This window comes from Doryrhamphus excisus, linkage group LG8, assembly GCF_037039965.1.
Source record: "Doryrhamphus excisus strain RoL-2023G ecotype Guam linkage group LG8, RoL_Dexc_Guam_v1.1, whole genome shotgun sequence".
NCBI lineage: Eukaryota > Metazoa > Chordata > Actinopteri > Syngnathiformes > Syngnathidae > Doryrhamphus > Doryrhamphus excisus.
The window spans coordinates 19652255-19670674 of NC_136364.1; the positions used below are offsets into that span (position 1 = coordinate 19652255).

At 41.0% G+C, this 18420-nt stretch overlaps 2 protein-coding genes and 1 long non-coding RNA gene across 8 annotated transcripts in view; 1 reads left to right on the forward strand and 2 right to left on the reverse strand.

Moving 5' to 3' along the window:
- Nucleotides 1-4366, reverse strand: part of dync2h1 (dynein cytoplasmic 2 heavy chain 1) — a 66663-nt gene extending 62297 nt beyond the window's left edge. For 2 of the 3 annotated variants that reach the window (XM_058080102.2, XM_058080101.2), the window contains exons 1-11: nucleotides 4157-4366; nucleotides 3200-3385; nucleotides 2787-3102; nucleotides 2350-2468; nucleotides 2044-2188; nucleotides 1463-1608; nucleotides 1297-1383; nucleotides 1073-1207; nucleotides 866-979; nucleotides 670-781; nucleotides 470-594 (exon numbers count right to left, since the gene is read on the reverse strand). In XM_058080102.2, the coding sequence (XP_057936085.2) occupies nucleotides 470-594; nucleotides 670-781; nucleotides 866-979; nucleotides 1073-1207; nucleotides 1297-1383; nucleotides 1463-1608; nucleotides 2044-2188; nucleotides 2350-2468; nucleotides 2787-3102; nucleotides 3200-3382 (1482 nt within the window). In that variant the 5' untranslated portion in view covers nucleotides 3383-3385; nucleotides 4157-4366. Of the gene's footprint in view, nucleotides 1-469; nucleotides 595-669; nucleotides 782-865; nucleotides 980-1072; nucleotides 1208-1296; nucleotides 1384-1462; nucleotides 1609-2043; nucleotides 2189-2349; nucleotides 2469-2786; nucleotides 3103-3199; nucleotides 3406-4156 lie in introns of all 3 variants that reach the window. The other variant, XM_078792975.1, reaches the window with a different exon arrangement.
- A 527-nt stretch (nucleotides 4367-4893) lies between these two features.
- Nucleotides 4894-10460, forward strand: LOC131134634 (T-lymphocyte activation antigen CD80). Of its 4 annotated transcripts, none has more exons than XM_058080125.2 (8): nucleotides 4894-4914; nucleotides 6041-6069; nucleotides 6319-6377; nucleotides 7754-8050; nucleotides 8127-8371; nucleotides 9775-9897; nucleotides 10012-10027; nucleotides 10279-10460. In XM_058080125.2, the coding sequence occupies exons 1-8, from the start codon at nucleotides 4909-4911 to the stop codon at nucleotides 10425-10427; spliced, it is 924 nt and encodes a 307-aa protein (XP_057936108.2). In that variant the 5' UTR covers nucleotides 4894-4908; the 3' UTR covers nucleotides 10428-10460. The 4 variants fall into 4 exon arrangements, 2 of the variants coding, with proteins under 2 accessions (XP_057936108.2, XP_057936109.2); XM_058080126.2 differs by having other exon boundaries at nucleotides 8127-8405; nucleotides 10279-10457; XR_013628016.1 differs by adding an exon at nucleotides 6602-6630 and having other exon boundaries at nucleotides 4900-4914; nucleotides 8127-9897; nucleotides 10279-10297.
- On the reverse strand, nucleotides 6828-9829 carry LOC131134635 (uncharacterized). The gene is made up of 4 exons (XR_009131433.2): nucleotides 9750-9829; nucleotides 8152-8334; nucleotides 7736-7813; nucleotides 6828-7404 (listed from the first exon to the last, which is right to left on the reverse strand). It is a non-coding gene; the product is annotated as an uncharacterized LOC131134635 (long non-coding RNA).
- Nucleotides 10461-18420: the final 7960 nt, after the last annotated feature.

Consider the following 18420-nt stretch of genomic DNA (forward strand, 5'->3'; position numbering starts at 1 on the left):
CAAAAAGTTAAACACTTGATTTTGGTGACCTCGGCCATCTCTGTGTGGAGTTTGCATGTTCTCCCCTGTGCATGTGTGGGTTTTCTCCGGGTACTCCGGTTTCCCACATTCCAAAAACATGCTAGGTTAATTGGCGACTCCAAATTGTCCATAGGTATGAATGTGAGTGTGAATGGTTGTTTGTCTATATGTGCCCTGTGATTGGCTGGCCACCAGTCCAGGGTGTACCCCGCCTCTCACCTGAAGACAGCTGGAATAGGCTCCAGCACCCCCTGCAACCCTTGTGAGGATAAAGCGGTATAGAAAATGGATGGATGGACTTAGTTATACACTTAAGTTATACACAGAAATAACAGCCTTTCCCAAATTATCTCCTTCTTCCAGTTAATGCACTGACCTCTGTGTGATTTCTACAAATAACACCACCAGTGTGAGTCAGGGTATTAAGAGTGTGTGCCCATAAAGCTACCTTATGTATGATGTGCTGAACCCAGACAATTTTATTGACCACATCCGAAAGGTTTCTGCCCATGAGTGGCCCAGACTTCTCTCCAGGACTTCCATGGCAGCGACTTTCAAAATCTGTCTTCAAGCCTAGAATTAGAAGTATAAAATTACATGTATCTTGAAGAAATTATGAAATTTGGTCGATACTGTACTGGTGTATACCTTTGTTGTAATCCAGTAGTTTCGCCAGTAGAGTGTCTCTCTCTGACTGCAGCTCATTTCTAACAGTGGGGCGCCTGATTAACTCTTTGTGCTTTTGAAACACCTGTAACAGCTAGGAACACCCAAACATGTGAACACATAACGTGAGCACACGTCGACCACAAACCAACACTTTTGTCATCTTGGCTACTTGCACCTGTTGAGGGTTGTCTTGTACATCAGCAATGTAGCTCTTTAGTCTGCCTGCCATCTCCCGCTCTGAGGGAGCCATCATGCGTTCAAACTGGGCCACCGCCGCCCTCCAAAGAGGCTACAAGGATTGAGACAATAATCAATAAAAAGGTCAACTGACTAACTTTCAGGTTACACACGTTGACATGCACAAGCACAGTCCACAGCTAACCTCGGTGTAAGGGTTGTATTGGAGAGGATTGAGGCCAGAGAATGGTTCAAAAACACAATCAGAAGTCAGAGCCTGCTGCTTTCCAGCTGGTAACAAACGCAGCAGCTTCTCATGGAAAATCCGCAGCGACAACACCTGATGAATATAGATATAAAACAGTATCCATGAATGGATGGATGGATGGATGGATATCAGACCGATAGATAGAAAAATGAATATCTTACTTCATCCAATCGTTTGCCAAGGCAGTGCAAGGTTTGTGGGCAGTGTTTGTTTCCCTTCCAGGCGTGAGGTGCGTGTCTCTTCCACACCTGAGAATTTCATTGAAAGATGCTATTGAAGTAATATTTTGTGCATAGATCTCCTTTGAAATGTTTTGGTCCATCATACCTGTCCAGTCAGATGCTCACAAACTGCAACCCACTGCTCACAGATAGTAACGCCTGTCTTCAAGCTCTCCCTCACAGACACAAATGGCTGCTCAAAGATTTTAAGATCACTCAGCTTCTTTTGGACATAACGGCCAAGGGCTCCACCTTGTAAAAGGAAAAAGTAAACATAACAGAAATACACTACATGAATACACGACTCCACAATTCCTCTCCATTTTCAGGGTATGTGTTTGTGTGCTAAATTATTTTGGTACGTATATGGTAATGGTAATGGTTTTATTTCATTTGAACACGCATCAGATTACAATTGAGTGCATCACATAATCAGTTCACAGTTCTACATGTCCAAAAGGAGTAGGAAGAAGCAAAGCTTATTAAATCCTACCCCTCCATCTGGTACTTTTACAATCAGTAACTGGTACATTTGTTCACTTCCTGCTTTCCATAATACAGTTTAGTTAGTTTTTTTTTTAAATAATGCACCTTGTACCGAAGTACAAGGTGATATGACCATACAATGACATAATGGGTACCATAATAACTGTCGATATAGTATATGTTCACGTTAGTAAGACTCACCAATAACATCCATTAGTCGGACCATGCGTGTCTCTGGATAAGGTTCATAATCTAGCTGCCGCCAGACACCGTCTAAAGTGTCTCTGCTTTGCTCCACCAGATCCAGAACATCAGACATAGACAGGCCATCAAGACCACAATACTCCTAGTGAGAACACAGAGACACGGTTACCATGGTTTTAGTAAAGATAAAACAGTTTACAGAAGATACAGTAGGTGGATTTCTAACAACCAATTAATATTGCTGTACTAGACATAGGAGTTCATTTCACACCAATACTTTTGTATTGTGTTTTTGATGAATACCTTCTCTATAAGATTAAATTGCTCTGTAAAATACGTAGCTCTTTCTTTCACTTCGGTCTTCTTTGCAGATTCACAGATGTCTGTCCAGTATAGGAACTCATCACTAGGGGTAAGAATACCTGTGTGAAGAGGTGAGATATATTGCTTAAAAAAAACAGTATGTATGAGTTGTTTGATAATTGCATAGAAGATCTGAGTGGCCACTACAGTGTTAGACATCTTAGTGTTAGTGATCTTAGACAATTTCATCAGCCTTGATCATAATGTAAAGATCATGCTGACATATCTTCTGCAGTTGAGCTGCAGCCTATCCCAGCTAGGTTTGGTGTGGCAAATATCAGTAGTAAAGACAAAATGGGAGATAATACATAAAATGTCACTAGCAGTCATAGTAACACTGTATGCATTTTCTTTTGGCAACGTGTGCATGTACATACCCAAAACATCATTTTCCGAGTTGCCTTTTTTCAAGGCAGAAGTCTGTGCTCCAGACTGGCGAATGACTGAACCCAAACCTAGCTCCAACTCATTCAGCAGACCTGCGAGCTTCGGATCAAAAGCAGACTTCCAGCGTTCATCCTTGAGCAGCACAGGCGCAAAGACCTGTCTCACAGCCTGGTACAGAGTGTTGATGGGGGACTCCAGCATGGATGACACAAGGATGCTCTGATGGATGTTCTCCTCTGTGATAACTGTAGGGTAGAGCTTGAAGAACACCAACACTTTGTCTCTACTGCCTTCCAATGCTTCAATCTGATGAGTGAAGAGGAGTTTTTATCTTGTTGGTAGGTCTGCTTCATAGAAATGCTGAAAAAATATAAATTAAAACAATAATTACAGTAATTCCTACCTTATTTGACAGCTGCAGATTGTTTTCATGTCTGCTGATGGACAAGACAAATTCATTTCCATCGTCCAGGAAGTTGTTGAGCTCTGGGCTGTCATTCAAGGTGGTCGGCGCATTTAGCTCATAGAAGTTTCCCGTCGTGGTAAGAATAAACTTCTTACGAGTATCATTTGCTTCCTGGGTCATTTGCTGTAAAGAACAAGCTCACACTGCAGAAGTATGTCAAACATGACAGTTTCTAACAATAGCTGGTAAATGACACGCAATCAATAAGATACAGTAACACCTTCTTAAGTGTAATAATTCTCAGATTTAATTCAGTGTCTAATAATTAGTGTGATTGATGTTCACAATTATTAGGCTGGTATTTTCTACCTATTCTTACATTTTACAACTTGTGGTGCAGATATGAGAGGAGATTCAAATATCCTGCCTGAACATTATTAATACATCTCAATATGATCGAGTACATAACAATAGTACATATTAATAGTATAGTAGTGGCATGCATGGTTACATAATGTGGCTTATTTGTCGGCCTGACAACATAACTCGCAACACCATGTTAAAATGTTTCCTTTTATTTGTTGACATTTAGCCAAAGTGAGGTACAATGTTTGCAAGCATGCATCACGCTAATTGCATAGCTAGTTATGCTATCCTTAACGTCGTTTGTTTTGCTACGACGACTGATCACGTGTGATGGCTGATACTGATATTAATTAATAAAAGCCTGTCATTAAACTATCTATGAGGACGATTACTACGTACAGTCAGAGAAGAAAACGCATAATACGGGGAAACTCACAACAAATATACGAGTGACGTGCAAACACATGTAATGGATGGATATATGTGTCAACTCTTACAACACTAGACACGCAAAATGCAGCAAATGTTAGCAATGTTTTGCTGCAGCGTAACAGCAATTTAAGAAGCTAGCTAGCATTAGCACGTTACCTCTGAGAGCGGATGTTTCTCACGTAGATTAGATTGAGGACCTTGTATTTTGGAGAAAATAGCACTTTGTCGATGCTCAAGCTCACATTCAGTCCTCTTTCGTAATATTTAAGTCACTAATTCAGTGAATGGATGCATTGCAAACTGTTGCCGTTCGCTACCGAGATTACGCCTGCGTGGTTGCCACGTAACAACGTCAAAGTGTCACGTGACTGTGCAGCGCCAAAAAAACCTACGCATTTAACGTAGCATTTTTTTCTGTACTATGCTGTCGATTCACAACTCTTTATAAAAATACTTTTACATATTTATAAATATAACCCAGATAACAATGTGGATTAATCCGTATTTTAAGAAGGATGTGTTGCTTCTGTAGTTTGTATAATTTTTTATGTTGCGTTGGCTAGTCTATAACCAGGACACATACAAATCTGAAATTCATGTCATGTCATCTTTTAAACAAAAAAAATCTATTAATTTTGGGGAGGACGAAGGATTATTCTTACAATAATCTATCAAATCTACCATCATTATTGATGACATGCAGCAGGAAACGTGGTCAGTGAACCCCCTCTAAAACATGTACATATAGTACAGTATTTATTATCAAACACACAAAAATATCACTGTGACTTTAAACCGCTCTTAAAAGTTAACTCTCGGCCACGCCCATTGCCCTATGATAGGTGGAACATAACCGCCCGATGCGGAAGTTCTTTTCATTCGACTCTCTCTTACTGACAACTCACAGCATGATGGTAAGCGGCATTTTTTTTACTCATTTGTTTTCCATTATCTCATTTAAATGATATTGTAACAAATCAGTGTCGTTTACGTTTGAAGTGTCAAGTCTTCACTTGTCTTACTGTGGTAAAGTTAGAAAGATATTCACAGATTTTAATTTAAAATGATAAACCGATCAAATCCAACAAGTATACACGCATAACTGGATCCAACTGGGTTCTTATGGTGCAAAACAGACCACGCTTTATTTGCCTTTCTCCTGCTAACACCGTGGAAAAAAACATTGAAACAAAACATTCAAACAAAAATGAGAAGAAAATGCCATACTGTTTGCACCTTCTGGCCATATATTTCGAATGTTCAGGTATTACAGTCGTCTTGACAGTCGTTTGCCATGTTGTAGCATCTTGCATCACTACAGAACGCTCTCTTAAAGGGGAACTGCACGTTTTTTTAATTTTGCCCACCATTCAATCCTTAAGGGGGGTGACTTTGCCTTTTATAGCCTATGGTGTTCAACTTTTGAGCAAGTGAAAATCAACCTATTTCGGTTTATTATTACATATAGTTCCAGATGATTTTGTCTCACTCCCACTTCTTGCTTTTGCATATTATAGCTCTACTTAAAACCTCATTAAGGTCCAAATGTGCAAGGACATATCTCGGATTAATCAGCCACAAGCAAATAGTCATAACTCTTGGCACAGGTTCTCAGGAATTCCCTCACATCTGTCAAAAGACTGCTGTAATTCGATACAGTACAATATCTTTCTTACTGCCGGCGTTTTTCCAAAGTGAAACAGCAAATAGAAGTACAGACACAAAAAACTAAACCGCTTTCCACCAATTATTGTAGAGGGGTGGCACATTTACCCAATAAGACGCCATTAAATGTTAGTGAGGCTCTGGATAAAAGTGTTAAGTCAATGGAATAGTGCACTCCCCAGAACAATATTAGAATCCCCATCTCTTTGTCATCATCCATGAACCAGGAAGTAGTTGTCTAATAAATGTTAATAGTTCACCCTCTGTGAAGGTCTGTACTCGTTGATATTCTAGGTGTGGCCATTACATCATTAGTAATTGCATTATATGTTTACATCTTATTTTACAACTTGTTTTTTTTTTATTATTCAACAGGTATCAAGTCGGGTAGCAATGCATTTTATGTAAGTACTTGATGTACCCTGCTTGAAATGATGAGTCAGTAGTACATTTGGGTTTACAGTATTTGCAAAGTGGAAAGGCGATGACATCCAGTCCAAGCCACAATGCAGTAATGTGCATTCATTCCAGTGGTCAAATGAGACAAAATACTGCACTGAGAAACCCAAACTAATAGTACTTGCTTGTAGGTACTACTTTATATCACTGTCTCATGTGTTCATATTGAGTGGATTATCATTCTCTCTTGTTAGAAATAAAAGTTGTCTCCATCAACTATTGGCTGTGTTTCTCACTGTGATTTGGCTCTCAGGTGAGTGGTTCCTTTACTTTTATATCAGCATGACGTCATATTTCGTATCATATTGTCCATTTTGTTTACATGCATACATTGTTTAAACGCTTTTCATTTCCATACACACTCACACACAGAATTCCCGGTCCATAACATTTATTTGACACGGTCACATTTTGATAAAGTCTCACATGAGCACTGATAAATAGATAAGTAATTATTCTACATATATTTTATTCCAGGTTGATGTCGAGATCCTTCTGTTTGAATGGTTTGAATTTGAGCACTTTTTTTTTTGTCTGCTCACCATGATTTAAGTCTGCATATTAATTTGATACCAAATTAAAGAGGGAAATATTTAACAAACATGATAATTCCAAAAATTCAAAAACGCCTCATTGTTGGGAGAAACCCACTCTCTTGTCCAATATAAATTAATTAATCAAAATCATTGATTATGTGCTTCATGTTAATACACGCAGAACAATCATGCTTCATGCTCTGTCTCCCTTCTGCTGTCCGCTTTGTGCAGGCACCGTGAGGCATTCAGGCACATTAATAATGTTTTTCATTTTTATTCTCGTACACCTATGACAATTGGAAACTACAGAAATGCAGACACATGGAAACTCTTGAGTACAGCTACTTAAAGATCGACTCGTTAGTAACAGGGAAGGAGTTATGATTGTGGTCATAAATTAACAACTGTCAAGCCACAAAGAAATATGTGGTTAAAAAGTCACAAACGCCTCATTGTGGTCCGCACTGATCGTTTCCTCAAGATGTACAATAGGGTTTGTAAATATGCGACTGAAAATGAGTAGAATAGAATAGACTTCCATCAATATCGTAAGCATTAAAAGGCTACATTAACTAGATTTGGAAGAAAGGCAAACGACGACTGTATGGTAGAGGAACTCGGAACAAGTGTAAAGGGGATAAGAATAAAGAACCGCCAAGTTGTGAGAGGAAATGAGACATTTACTGCATCATGATCTTCACACCCCCTCACAGTTGGAAAAAGAGAAGTCCAGCACTCAATGATCTGAAATAAATATAATAAATATGTATAAACACGTTGAATTTTTGTTGTACTTGCTAATGCTGACATATCCTTCATTTTTTTTTCTAATCCTTCCAATTTAATTTTAATGGTATATTGGCTTGGCTTTATTTTCAAAATGAACTTTCAATTGACTGTAGTGTGTTGAGTGGTGGTTGAATCGCTCTTCAATATCAAGAATCTATATTATGGCTGGACAAGCCCGGACACCTAATTATAATGTCATATAATAATGTCTGTATACATTATTGATTGTGTCATACAGCTGACAAAACGTTTTAGTACTGATCATGCTTATGGACTGAACTCTTACCTTTTGCTTCTCTTCCAGGAAGCACTGCTCTGATTCAGCTCACAAGGGAGATTGGTGAGAATGTGACGATTTCTTGCCCTGTGGAAAGACAAAAAATCAAATTCTTCTACCTTCAGAAGGCTCAAGTTTTTGTAAATGGCTTTCATGCTTCAAAAAAGATTGAAAAGAAATGGGAAAACACCAATGTGGTACGCGGCAATGCTACAGTGCAAATGTTACATTTGAACGCCTCACACAACGGGGACTATGACTGCCACATCCAGTACTATGGCAGAGAAAATGTTTCCTCTACCGTCATACACCTGAGTGTCACAGGTACAAATATCATTATCATTATTTCCTAGAAAGTCTCCCTCGCTTTATTTACACTATGATTTGTATCATCTTCCAGCCAGGTACAGCAAACCAAAAATCACCATGTCCTGCGATGACAGCATCTGCTTGGTGACGTGTGCCTCACACGGAGGTTATCCACTCGCCAAGCTGACGTGGAATGATGTTGATCACGGCAGCAGCCAATGGTGGAAGGTTCTGAATGTCAGTGAAGAGCGCGATCCGGACACCTGGCTGTACAACACTTCCAGCACTTCATCCTTCAACTGCTCCGACGTGGAAAAAAGGCAGATCAGTTGTTGCGTGGGTGATGTCACATCTGATGTGTTATCTGTCTGTGAGTACTACATTCCATCCATCATCTGTAGCAGTGGTTTGCAACTGGTTTGGCTGCAGGACCCACCACCATCCCTCGGGGACAAGCGGCAACCCAAATTACATAAAATGTTCAATTCATTCATTTTCTACCGCTTATCCTCACGAGGGTCGCAGGGGTGCTGGAGCCTATCCCAGCTGAGAGGTGAGTACACCCTGGGATGGTCGCCAGCCAATCACATGGAGACAAACAACCATTCACACTCACATTCATACCTATGGACAATTTGGAATCGCCAATTAACCTAGCATGTTTTTGGAATGTGGGAGGAAACCCACCCATGCACGGGGAGAACATGCAAACTCCACACAGAGATGGCCGAGGGTGGAATTGAACTCACGTCTCCTAGCTGTGAGGTCTGCACGCTAACCACTCGACCGCCATGCAGCCGAGTACACAACCAACCAACAACTATACAGACAAACAACCATTCACACTCACATTCATACCTATGGACAATTTGGAGTCGCCAATTAACCTAGCATGTTTTTGGAATGTGGGAGGAAGCAGGAGTACCCGGAGAAAACGGGGAGAACATGCAAACTCCACACGGAGATGGCCGAGGGTGGAATTGAACTGATGTCTCCTAGCTGCGAGGCCTGCGTGTTAACCACATATTTCACCTGCAGCCTGAGGTGAAACATGTTTTAAGAAAATCTAGCGAGTCCGGTTGCTGATTCAACTCGGATAAAGTAGTTAAAAAAATGAGATTACCAAAATAATAGGAAGCCATTTCGGTGCCTGGGTCAATAGCTCTAACATGAAACGTCTCATCGTACTGTATCTGGGAGTCGTCATTGTAGGTGGAATTCCCCTATGTAACACAACATGAACTGACATGCTTGCCTTGTCAATCCCTCCCCCCCCCTGCTTAAGTTTGGCCAGGTTGCTAATAAACAAGGCACACCCGCTCACATTCACAAACACAAGACTTTTTTTTTTTATGGCTGACTGACTACATTCCATGCTATTTTACAGCCATTGGTTAATATTGCACCGCACTCAAGCATAGGGTCATTTTCATTGGGATGCTCTGGTCAAACGGCCACATGTGCACACCGAACACATGCGATCGGTATCAAATGCGTTTCTGCTGTGCAACCTCGGGATGCCGACAAAACGACGTATCTCCTAATGAGCTTGAGATGCCAGAGTGTTTGATCGTGCCCTTCCCAAACCTATGGCAGTTCAACTAGTATTGCATCTTTGTTTACACAATTTGCCTATATGGCGCTGGCTGTGCTTTGTATTGGCAGTAGCTAGCAGCCAGCTAGCGTTCACCTGACTCCAAAAATGACTTTTTACCACAGTGACATTTTCTCATCCAAAGGTGTTCCAAAGGATCCTCCTAACATTTCCATTCCGCTTGGGGTTGGGATTGGAATCTTCTCCATGCTGGGGCTTGCATTGGTTCCATTGGTGCGGAAACGTAAAAAAGAAAACAAAAGTAAAGGTAAGGAAGCATTAAAAATACATTAGTGGCAATTAAAAAAAAAGCATTTCTGAAACTTGGCTACTAGGATAGTCGATGCCAATATAGTAATTACTTTTCTTTTTCAATTTACAGAAGCTGGGGACCCAAAGTAAGTGAATATTTCTACACTTAATCCCTTACTTTGGCTTGTGTACAACTTCTCTAGGAGGAATACTCAGTCATTTTGTTTAGATGGTTATTGCATTCCACCATTATCCACATTATTCTGTGTTTTAACCAGCTATGGAAAATGCTACCAAATAGAAATCCATAGTAGACTAGATAGACTAGGACATCATTTTAAATGCTCACACTCAAAGAGTCATCACTGGCCACTTCCTTCCTCCCGCCTGATTTCAGAGAAATCGTTCCGCTCAAATAAAGCCAAAGAACAAAGATTGTACATCTGTGAACTGCGGCCATCAAGACTCCAAAGTGGTTCCTTATGGTATCCCATAGTGCCTTCGTCATCATCAGTAGTTCTTTCTATTTTGTTATGGTGTCCATGATACGGCAGTTGGATGGACTGTTTACCCACTAAGCTGCAATCATTCTTGTCTAATTGTATTCTAAAGATAAGAATCACTGTTGTGTAAGTAGCTCAAATGAGCAGTATTTTATGATGTTATGTGAGTTTTGTCACATGTATATTTTGTATTTTAATATTTTTATCCATTTTTTACAAGGGATATTAGTCGAGTACAGCAATATTTCGACAGTCCAGAATTATTTCCACGTCTCGCCTTTGGATTGTAAAGTGTTACGCTTTGCTCTTTTGTGCCGAATGTGACTAAAAGGCACAAAACAAAATAACACAAAAACAAAGCACTGGTTAGGCAGGGGTGGAAGTAAGGGGTCTTCTTTTTTTATAATTCTAATGTAATATCACACCCCAGGAAGAATCACAAGCAGTGTTTTGCCACTTTTTCTATAACTTGTATTGCCTATTGAAGTATTTTTCCCATATTTTGCACAAACTATGTCTACTTGTGAAATGCATCCGGTGGCATCACAATATAAGCACAATGTGTTCATTACAGTTTGAGGGAAAAACTGTATGAGTTGATATCGGTATTTGTAATGAAGTGCTGGACAGTATCGGCTATCTGTAAGAAAGCCATCATTAATTTATACTTACTTTATTGTTGTATTGTAGTATTTTATAGTATTTTTCAGTTATGTAAGGTAAAGATAATACAGTACTAGAAACACAACTGGTATCAGGTACACCTTCATTAGACATATTGTTTAATTAATACACTTACAATACATCTTTCAAATAAGACCAGCTCTTGTTTTCTGCTGTAGATCTTATGAGTATATGTACCTAAGAAACATTTCTGGGATGTGCTGTTTGAAATTGTTACACATTTCACTACTTGAAAGAGCACTGCCTTTAAAGGTAAAGATGTTCAAAACACTGTTCTCACATTGTTGCTATGTATGTGTTGTTTTAATCACGTTAGTCATTACAGATTGTCTTTTGACAAGGGATTCTTATTCTTGCCATCAATGAATAAACATGCTATTGTCTGAATTGAATAGACTGAATTGTAAAATGTTAAAAACATTGAGACAATCTACACATTAAATTTTATTGTATTTTAATGACGTGTTGCATTTGTGCATGTGTTTCAATGGAGAGATATGTTCCGGGGTTGGGAAGGAAAAGGGGTGACGGACAGGAAGTGAGACAGAACCCGGATGCTGTTAAGGAGCATAGCTCTTTTGGACCTTAATTAAAAAAAACGGTTGTTGTTCCGCTCGTCTGGTCTGGTGTTTAGCTGAGCGTAGTGTTACGGAATATTTTGTATTTCATACAACAGTTAGTCGCAGTCCCAACCAAGTTAGGGAGGGAATTACTGTTACATTTGTAACCCCCCGCTTTAAGCCACATAGAATAGTCTACGTATTGTATACGTATGTACTGTACAGTGGTGTTGGTCTCACCTGCATTATCTTCTATGGCCACTAGGTGTCGCTATGGCACCGACAAGTAATCCATTCATTTTCAACGAGTCCAGACGTGCTAGCGGCATGAACAATCCTGCAAGGCAACATTTCATCAGACAATGGAAGTATTTATTTTTAAATTGAATACACGATCATAGATGCCAATTATTAGTTTGACAGTGTCTGACAGTGTACAGTATTTAAATCATAGACTTAATTGAAGTAACTGTCATGGTTTAGCTTCTTATACTGTTCCTCATTCGTCTTTCTCCGAGTGGCTAGGACAGACTTCCGGTGGTCCTTTCCATGCATGCTGTGTTTACATTGGGGCAGAGGAGCTACACCAGGTTGGTTGCACTTCAGGAATGTAACCCTGAGGTCCCAACCACCACCTCCCCTCTTTTCTGTCCCCTACCATGGCTTCTCCCCCCACCTTATAAGGACTCATTTCCCGTTTCCCAATTTCCCTGTCTGTTTCTTCTTATGTCATTTCCTTTTGGATGCTCTCCTCCATCTAATTATCCGGTCCTCCGCCACATCAGCTCCACTAAACACCCACAAAAAGTCACATTTTTTTTTCTCATTGGAGCCTGTACTCGATCTACCTCACATTTCCTTAAAATTCAAACCAAGCTCCCTCATCTTTCATACCCCCCACTTCCCTGTCATCATTCCCGTGTTGTCTAACCCAAACAAAGCAGTTGGACTTTCCTCTGCGGTGGCTGTAAAAGAGAAACACACAGCATGTCAGACCGGCTTGAAACATAAGCATTAGTCTGGTAAAGAGGATATGAGACATGAGCTATTGAGCTATTATTTGGACATTGCGGCTTCTAAATGTACCCCTCACCGTATACAACGTCCTGAATTAAACTTAACTTCATTCATTCATTCATTCATTTTCTACCGTTTTTCCTCACGAGGGTCGCGGGGGTGCTGGAGCCTATCCCAACTGTCTTCGGGCGAGAGACGAGGTACACACTGGACTGGTGGCCAGCCAATCACAGGGCACATGTAGACAAACAACCATTCACACTCATATTCATACCTATGGACAATTTGGAGTCGCCAATTAACCTAGCATGTTTTTGGAATGTGGGAGGAAACCAGAGTACCCGGAGAAAACCCACGCATGCACGGGGAGAACATGCAAACTCCACACAGAGATGGCCGAGGGTGGAATTGAACCCTGGTCTCCTAGCTGTGAGGCCACTCGGGGGGCCATGCAATCCAATACATATTTACCATACTAGCACAAAAATGAACACAAATATAAGTGGTATTTTTTTCAGAGAAAAATGGTCAAGTCGGGCGGCACGGCGGTCGAGTGGTCAGCGCACAGACCTCACAGCTAGGTTCAATTCCACCCTCAGCATATCTCTGTGTGGAGTTTGCATGTTCTCCCCGTGCATGTGTGGGTTTTCTCCGGGTACTCCGGTTTCCTCCCACATTCCAAAAACATGCTAGGTTAATTGCAGACTCCAAATTGTCCATAGGTATGAATGTGAGTGTGAATGGTTGTTTGTCTATATGTGCCCTGTGATTGGCTGGCCACCAGTCCAGGGTGTACCCCGCCTCTCGCCCAAAGACAGCTGGGATAGGCTCCAGCACCCCCGCGACCCTCGTGAGGGAAAAAGTGGTAGAAAATGGTCAAGTCTTCTATATCACGGTGCCAAATGATGTCTCCACAAGTGAGTCAGAGCTTTTCTTCCTGTCACTCACACACACACACACACACCAGTGATTTGGAGCAATGCAGCTGCAACAGCAAGACCCTCTGCAAGCTCCACACAGGGTGGAATTGAACCCTGGTCTCCTAGCTGTGAGGTCAGCGTGCTAACCACTCCACCACCGTGCCACCCCTGACTAAATTAGCATTTGTTTAATTTCAACAATTTTGAAGAACAAATTGACATATTTATGGAGAAAGATGGTTTATCTAGTGTGGAATCTAGTGTGGACTGTGTGTACGAGTAACATTATTTCTCCGGAGACTCCTTTACACGGCCATTTTAGGTCAGGAATGTTTTTGTTGCACCTTACAGCTCCATGTAACCTGTACCGGGACCATTATGTGGCTAAAGAGGAAGTATCAGTGTGTCAATGTTTATAGCAATGCTGCAAGACGGTGGACTAACTTTAAAGGGCAACTGTTGGCATGGATGGTCCCATGTTCATCATCATCAGTAGACTCGAGGTAGACAGATGTACATTGGCGTCGTGCCCGATGGAACCATTAGCACCTTTATGTAATACTGATGCACCAAATGAGTTGTTAGCCAAAGCCTTTTTTTAACTCGACCGTGACCCAATATCTTAAGTGCTTGTGTGTGTGTGGGGGCGAAATCTGAGCAGACATTGACAATATTAATAGAACTGCTTAAGATTTGACCTTTACTTCTCAACATACAAAACACCCTCACACATGCACGCATCCTTGCATTCATTCGTCTGTAAGTCCGATGCCAGAAACATTAAGACAGGTGATGAGTCCGAAACAGACTGTCCCCCTGGGAGGATCGTGTGAGGGAAGCCCGTACGAGGGAGCGGGGCAACGAGATGTCCACTTGGCTGCAGTTTGTTGGCAGCTTCATGTTTCCGTAGAGGATCAACATCAAAGGCCATCACAATTTGAATGCTATGTCGTGATGGGGCGCAAGTGACCCCCGTATCTGCTATATCTGCAACAACATTGTAGGCTCTGTAGGCCCCCGTGGACAGTGCACTTTTTGTATGATAAGACAACAATAACCTTGCTTTTTTGTTTCATATTTCATAGGAACAATGACAACATGATTAGCGTAATGCCTGTCCGGAATCTGAAATGCAGCCATATACCGTGCATGCCAGGCTAGTAGTTGGCAATATCACTCGTAAGGAAACACTACTCCCATGCACACTAATTGCTTTTCATTACAGGTTTTATCCAATTTCAGTCGTTTACATTTCTAGTCTTTTCTCCTTGCTTTGCAGTCATTCATTTTCTACCGCTTTTTCCTCACAAGAGTCGCGGGGGTGCTGGAGCCTATCCCAGCTGTCTTTGGGCGAGAGGCGGGGTACACCCTGGACTGGTGGCCAGCCAATCACAGGGCACATATAGACAAACAACCATTCACACTCACATTCATACCTATGGACAATTTGGAGTCGGCAATTAACCTAGCATGTTTTTGGAATGTGGGAGGAAACCGGAGTACCCGGAGAAAACCCACGTATGAACGGGGAGAACATGCAAACTCCAATAGAGATGCCCGAGAGTGGAATTGAACCCTGGTCTCCTAGCTGTGAGGTCTGCGCATTAACCACTAGACCACCATGCCGCCCATCAACTGAACAATGAATCTATTTTGGCCTCTTGTGGGCTAAATGTACTTCCGTCCATCCGTTTTCGGGTGAGATGCAGGGTACACCCTGGACTGGTCAGTATCCAATCACTGGGCTCATATACACAAACAACCATTCACACTCAAACAAACTCACACCATTCATACTCCACACAAAGATGCCCAAGTGGAGAGTCAAACCCAAGTCTTCCCCATCTCCTGACTCTGTGGCCAACATGCTAATCAATCTGGTCAAATAGACAATTTTTTTAGTGCTACATTTGTGCTGCTTTTGTTTTTGAGTTATTAACCAAAATACAGTAAAGTCTCGTTATATCGATATTGTCAGGAATCGGAAAAAATATCGATATAACCGGACTGTCGATATATCCGATCCTGCGCCGAACTGCATTAAAAGTGGGCAATAATGCACTCGACATTGTTCTATACTATAGAACAGTATACTATAGAATAGTATAGAATAGTTGGTTCTTCTGTTGCAGGCTTGTGTTTGGCCAGCTATGTGGGGCGGGTTGAGCATGACCTGTGAACCAGGAAGTGTGGGAATCGGTGTGTGTGCTGTGCTCTGGTGGTGGAAGTGTGAAAAATAAAGTTGACTGGAAGCAGCCGTTCGCCGTGTTCTTTTTTGGTATTGAAATCCTTAAGCAAAGATTGATTTAAGCTGCTTTTGTATCGATATAAGCAGACCAAATTGGCTGGCGGGAGATGAAAAGGGCATCGTAGTAACCGGATTATCATAATAACCGGGTATCGTACTAACGGAACTAATTATATCATAAAAGACTAGAAATTTGCCGGGAAATGAAAATAGTATCGTAATAAGCAGTACTTCTATATAACCGATATCGATATAATGAGACTTTACTGTAGTCAACATTTTTTGAACAAAAAAAGAGTGTGAATGGTTGTTTGTCTATATGTGCCCTGTGATTGGCTGGCCACCAGTCCAGGGTGTACCCCGCCTCTCACCCGAGGACAGCTGGGATAGGCTCCAGCACCCCCGACCCTCGTGAGGAAAAAGTGCTAGAAAATTAATGAATGAATGAGTATAATGATTCTACAACAACAAAACATTATTCCTTAATATTTCAACTCTAGGCTACTAAAAATGACATATTTCCTCATAATAATTTTGACAGCAGCTTGAGAAAAATAAACATTCAAATCTAACTTTAGTTACGTATGTCAAAAACCAAATGAAAGCATTTTAGTTGCTACAAACTCCACAAAATATACTTCAGAAAAAATTAAATTCCTTTGACAGGAGTGCCGTAGTCAGCCAGAGCTGAAGGAAGAGCGCACAAGTGTACAGGATGTACTGTCTCTTTAAGAGGACGCAATTAGAAGGTGGAACTGAGAAAAGAAGTAAGGAAGAATGGCTGACGTGCTTCTCAAGCTGGGGATAACCGACACTACAAGTCTACTGCATGCCTCCACCATCAGTTCCAAGCGGAGACGCCTGTGCGTGTTTTCCACATTTAGGTATCAAAACTGTTGTCTGAATTTGTAAACGTGGAAAAGTGTATGTGAGTGTGTAATGGAAGACACCTTAGAGACGGTTAGAAGGTCATTCATGTACTGCTCACGTTGCTTTGATCATTTTCTTCTCACCTCTGAAATAGACCAGAGAGGACAGCACAAACTTTCGCACCGTGTGCAAGACGTATGTGTGTGTGTGTGTGTGTATATTTGAGCAGGGGAGGGGGAAGGATTGATGGAGTGTTTGCCTTCCATGCTGATAGGGAATCCACACTTGTTTGTAGTGCACAAGCATGTGTTTGCATGACTACACTAATGTGTTTGCACCCGTACCTTTGCTTGCCAGGGCTCTCATTGAACATTTGGACGTGTCTATGCACATAAATGGGCATGGCGGGCGTGAGTGAAGTCGGGAGTGTCAAGACCTGGAATAATGATTTTAATTATCATTATGGTAATGGTTTTATATCATTTGAACATGCATCAGATTACAATTGAGTGCATCCCATAATCAGTTCACAGTTCCACATGTCCAAAAGGAGTCGGAAGAAGCAAAGCTTATTAAATCCTACCCCTCCATCTGGTACTTTTACAATCAGTAACTGTTACATTTGTTCACTTCCTGCTTTCCATAATACAGTTTAAGGTTTTTTTTTTTTTTTTTTTTTTTTATAATGTACCTCGTACCAAAGTAGGAGGTGATATGAGCATCCAATGACATAATGGGTACCATAGTAAGTATCAATATAGTGATATATATAGCACATCATGATTGGTTCAAGACTCTTCATCCTTGTATTTATCAACATCATTATGTTGCCTTAGTGTAGTGGTGTCCAAAGTGCAGCTCTGCGTTCATTCACGGCCTGCAGCTTGTTTTTTATTGGTCATTACATATGTAAAATTGTATTTAAAAATCTGTTTTTTGAGCTAGTACTTGATTTAAGGAAGAATCGAACGCTCTTCTTTTTTATGTTTAGGGGGAACAATTATAGTATATAGTACAGTATATTACTTTCACATGTGCACTCCATCAATGTCTACTTAATTGACTACGTTAGACTCCCATTCAAAACATCGTTTGTGGTTTCCAACACGGCTTCAATCCGGGTGGTGAGTGAGTGAGTCCCACACACGTTTGATCAAACACTCACAGATATTATTTCATACTGTCATGCAGGGTTTGACAAACCTTTCCAATTAGAAATGTGATCCCTTCCAGGAAACTGAAGCTACTAAAGTACATGATGTATTGTCATATCCTGCAAATACTGTAACAAAAATATAATGATCACACAACCGGCATTCATTATTATAACAAACTGAATTAAAGACATCTGCGAAAAAAATGGGAATGCTTTATTCTAATTAAATGGCATTGCCCCCCCCCCACCCCCCCAGTGGGGTATGTGTATCCAGCATGAGTGGAAATATGCATTTATGTCTAAATTCCAAAACAACCACTGAGGAAAAGACAGGAAGCAGAAAGGTGGCAGAGATGAGGATGCTGAGGTTCTCACTGGGAGTGACCAGGATGGATAGGATCAGGAAGGAGTATATCAGAGGGACATTACATGTTAGAGGCCTTGGAGATAAAGTCAGAGAGGCCAGACTGAGATGGTTCAAACATGTCCAGAGGAGAGCTAGTGAATATATTGGTAAAATGATGCTACCAGGTAGGAGGCGTAGTGTAAGACCAAAGAGGAGGTTTGAGAGAGACAGATGC

Excerpts from the sequence above, each read along its gene's own strand:
- LOC131134634 (XM_058080125.2), top strand. Across the intron at positions 6,378-7,753 it reads CACTGTGATTTGGCTCTCAG|GAAGCACTGCTCTGATTCAG; the intron begins GTGAGTGGTTCC and ends CTTCTCTTCCAG. Across the intron at positions 8,372-9,774 it reads AAAGGCAGATCAGTTGTTGC|GTGTTCCAAAGGATCCTCCT; the intron begins GTGGGTGATGTC and ends TCTCATCCAAAG.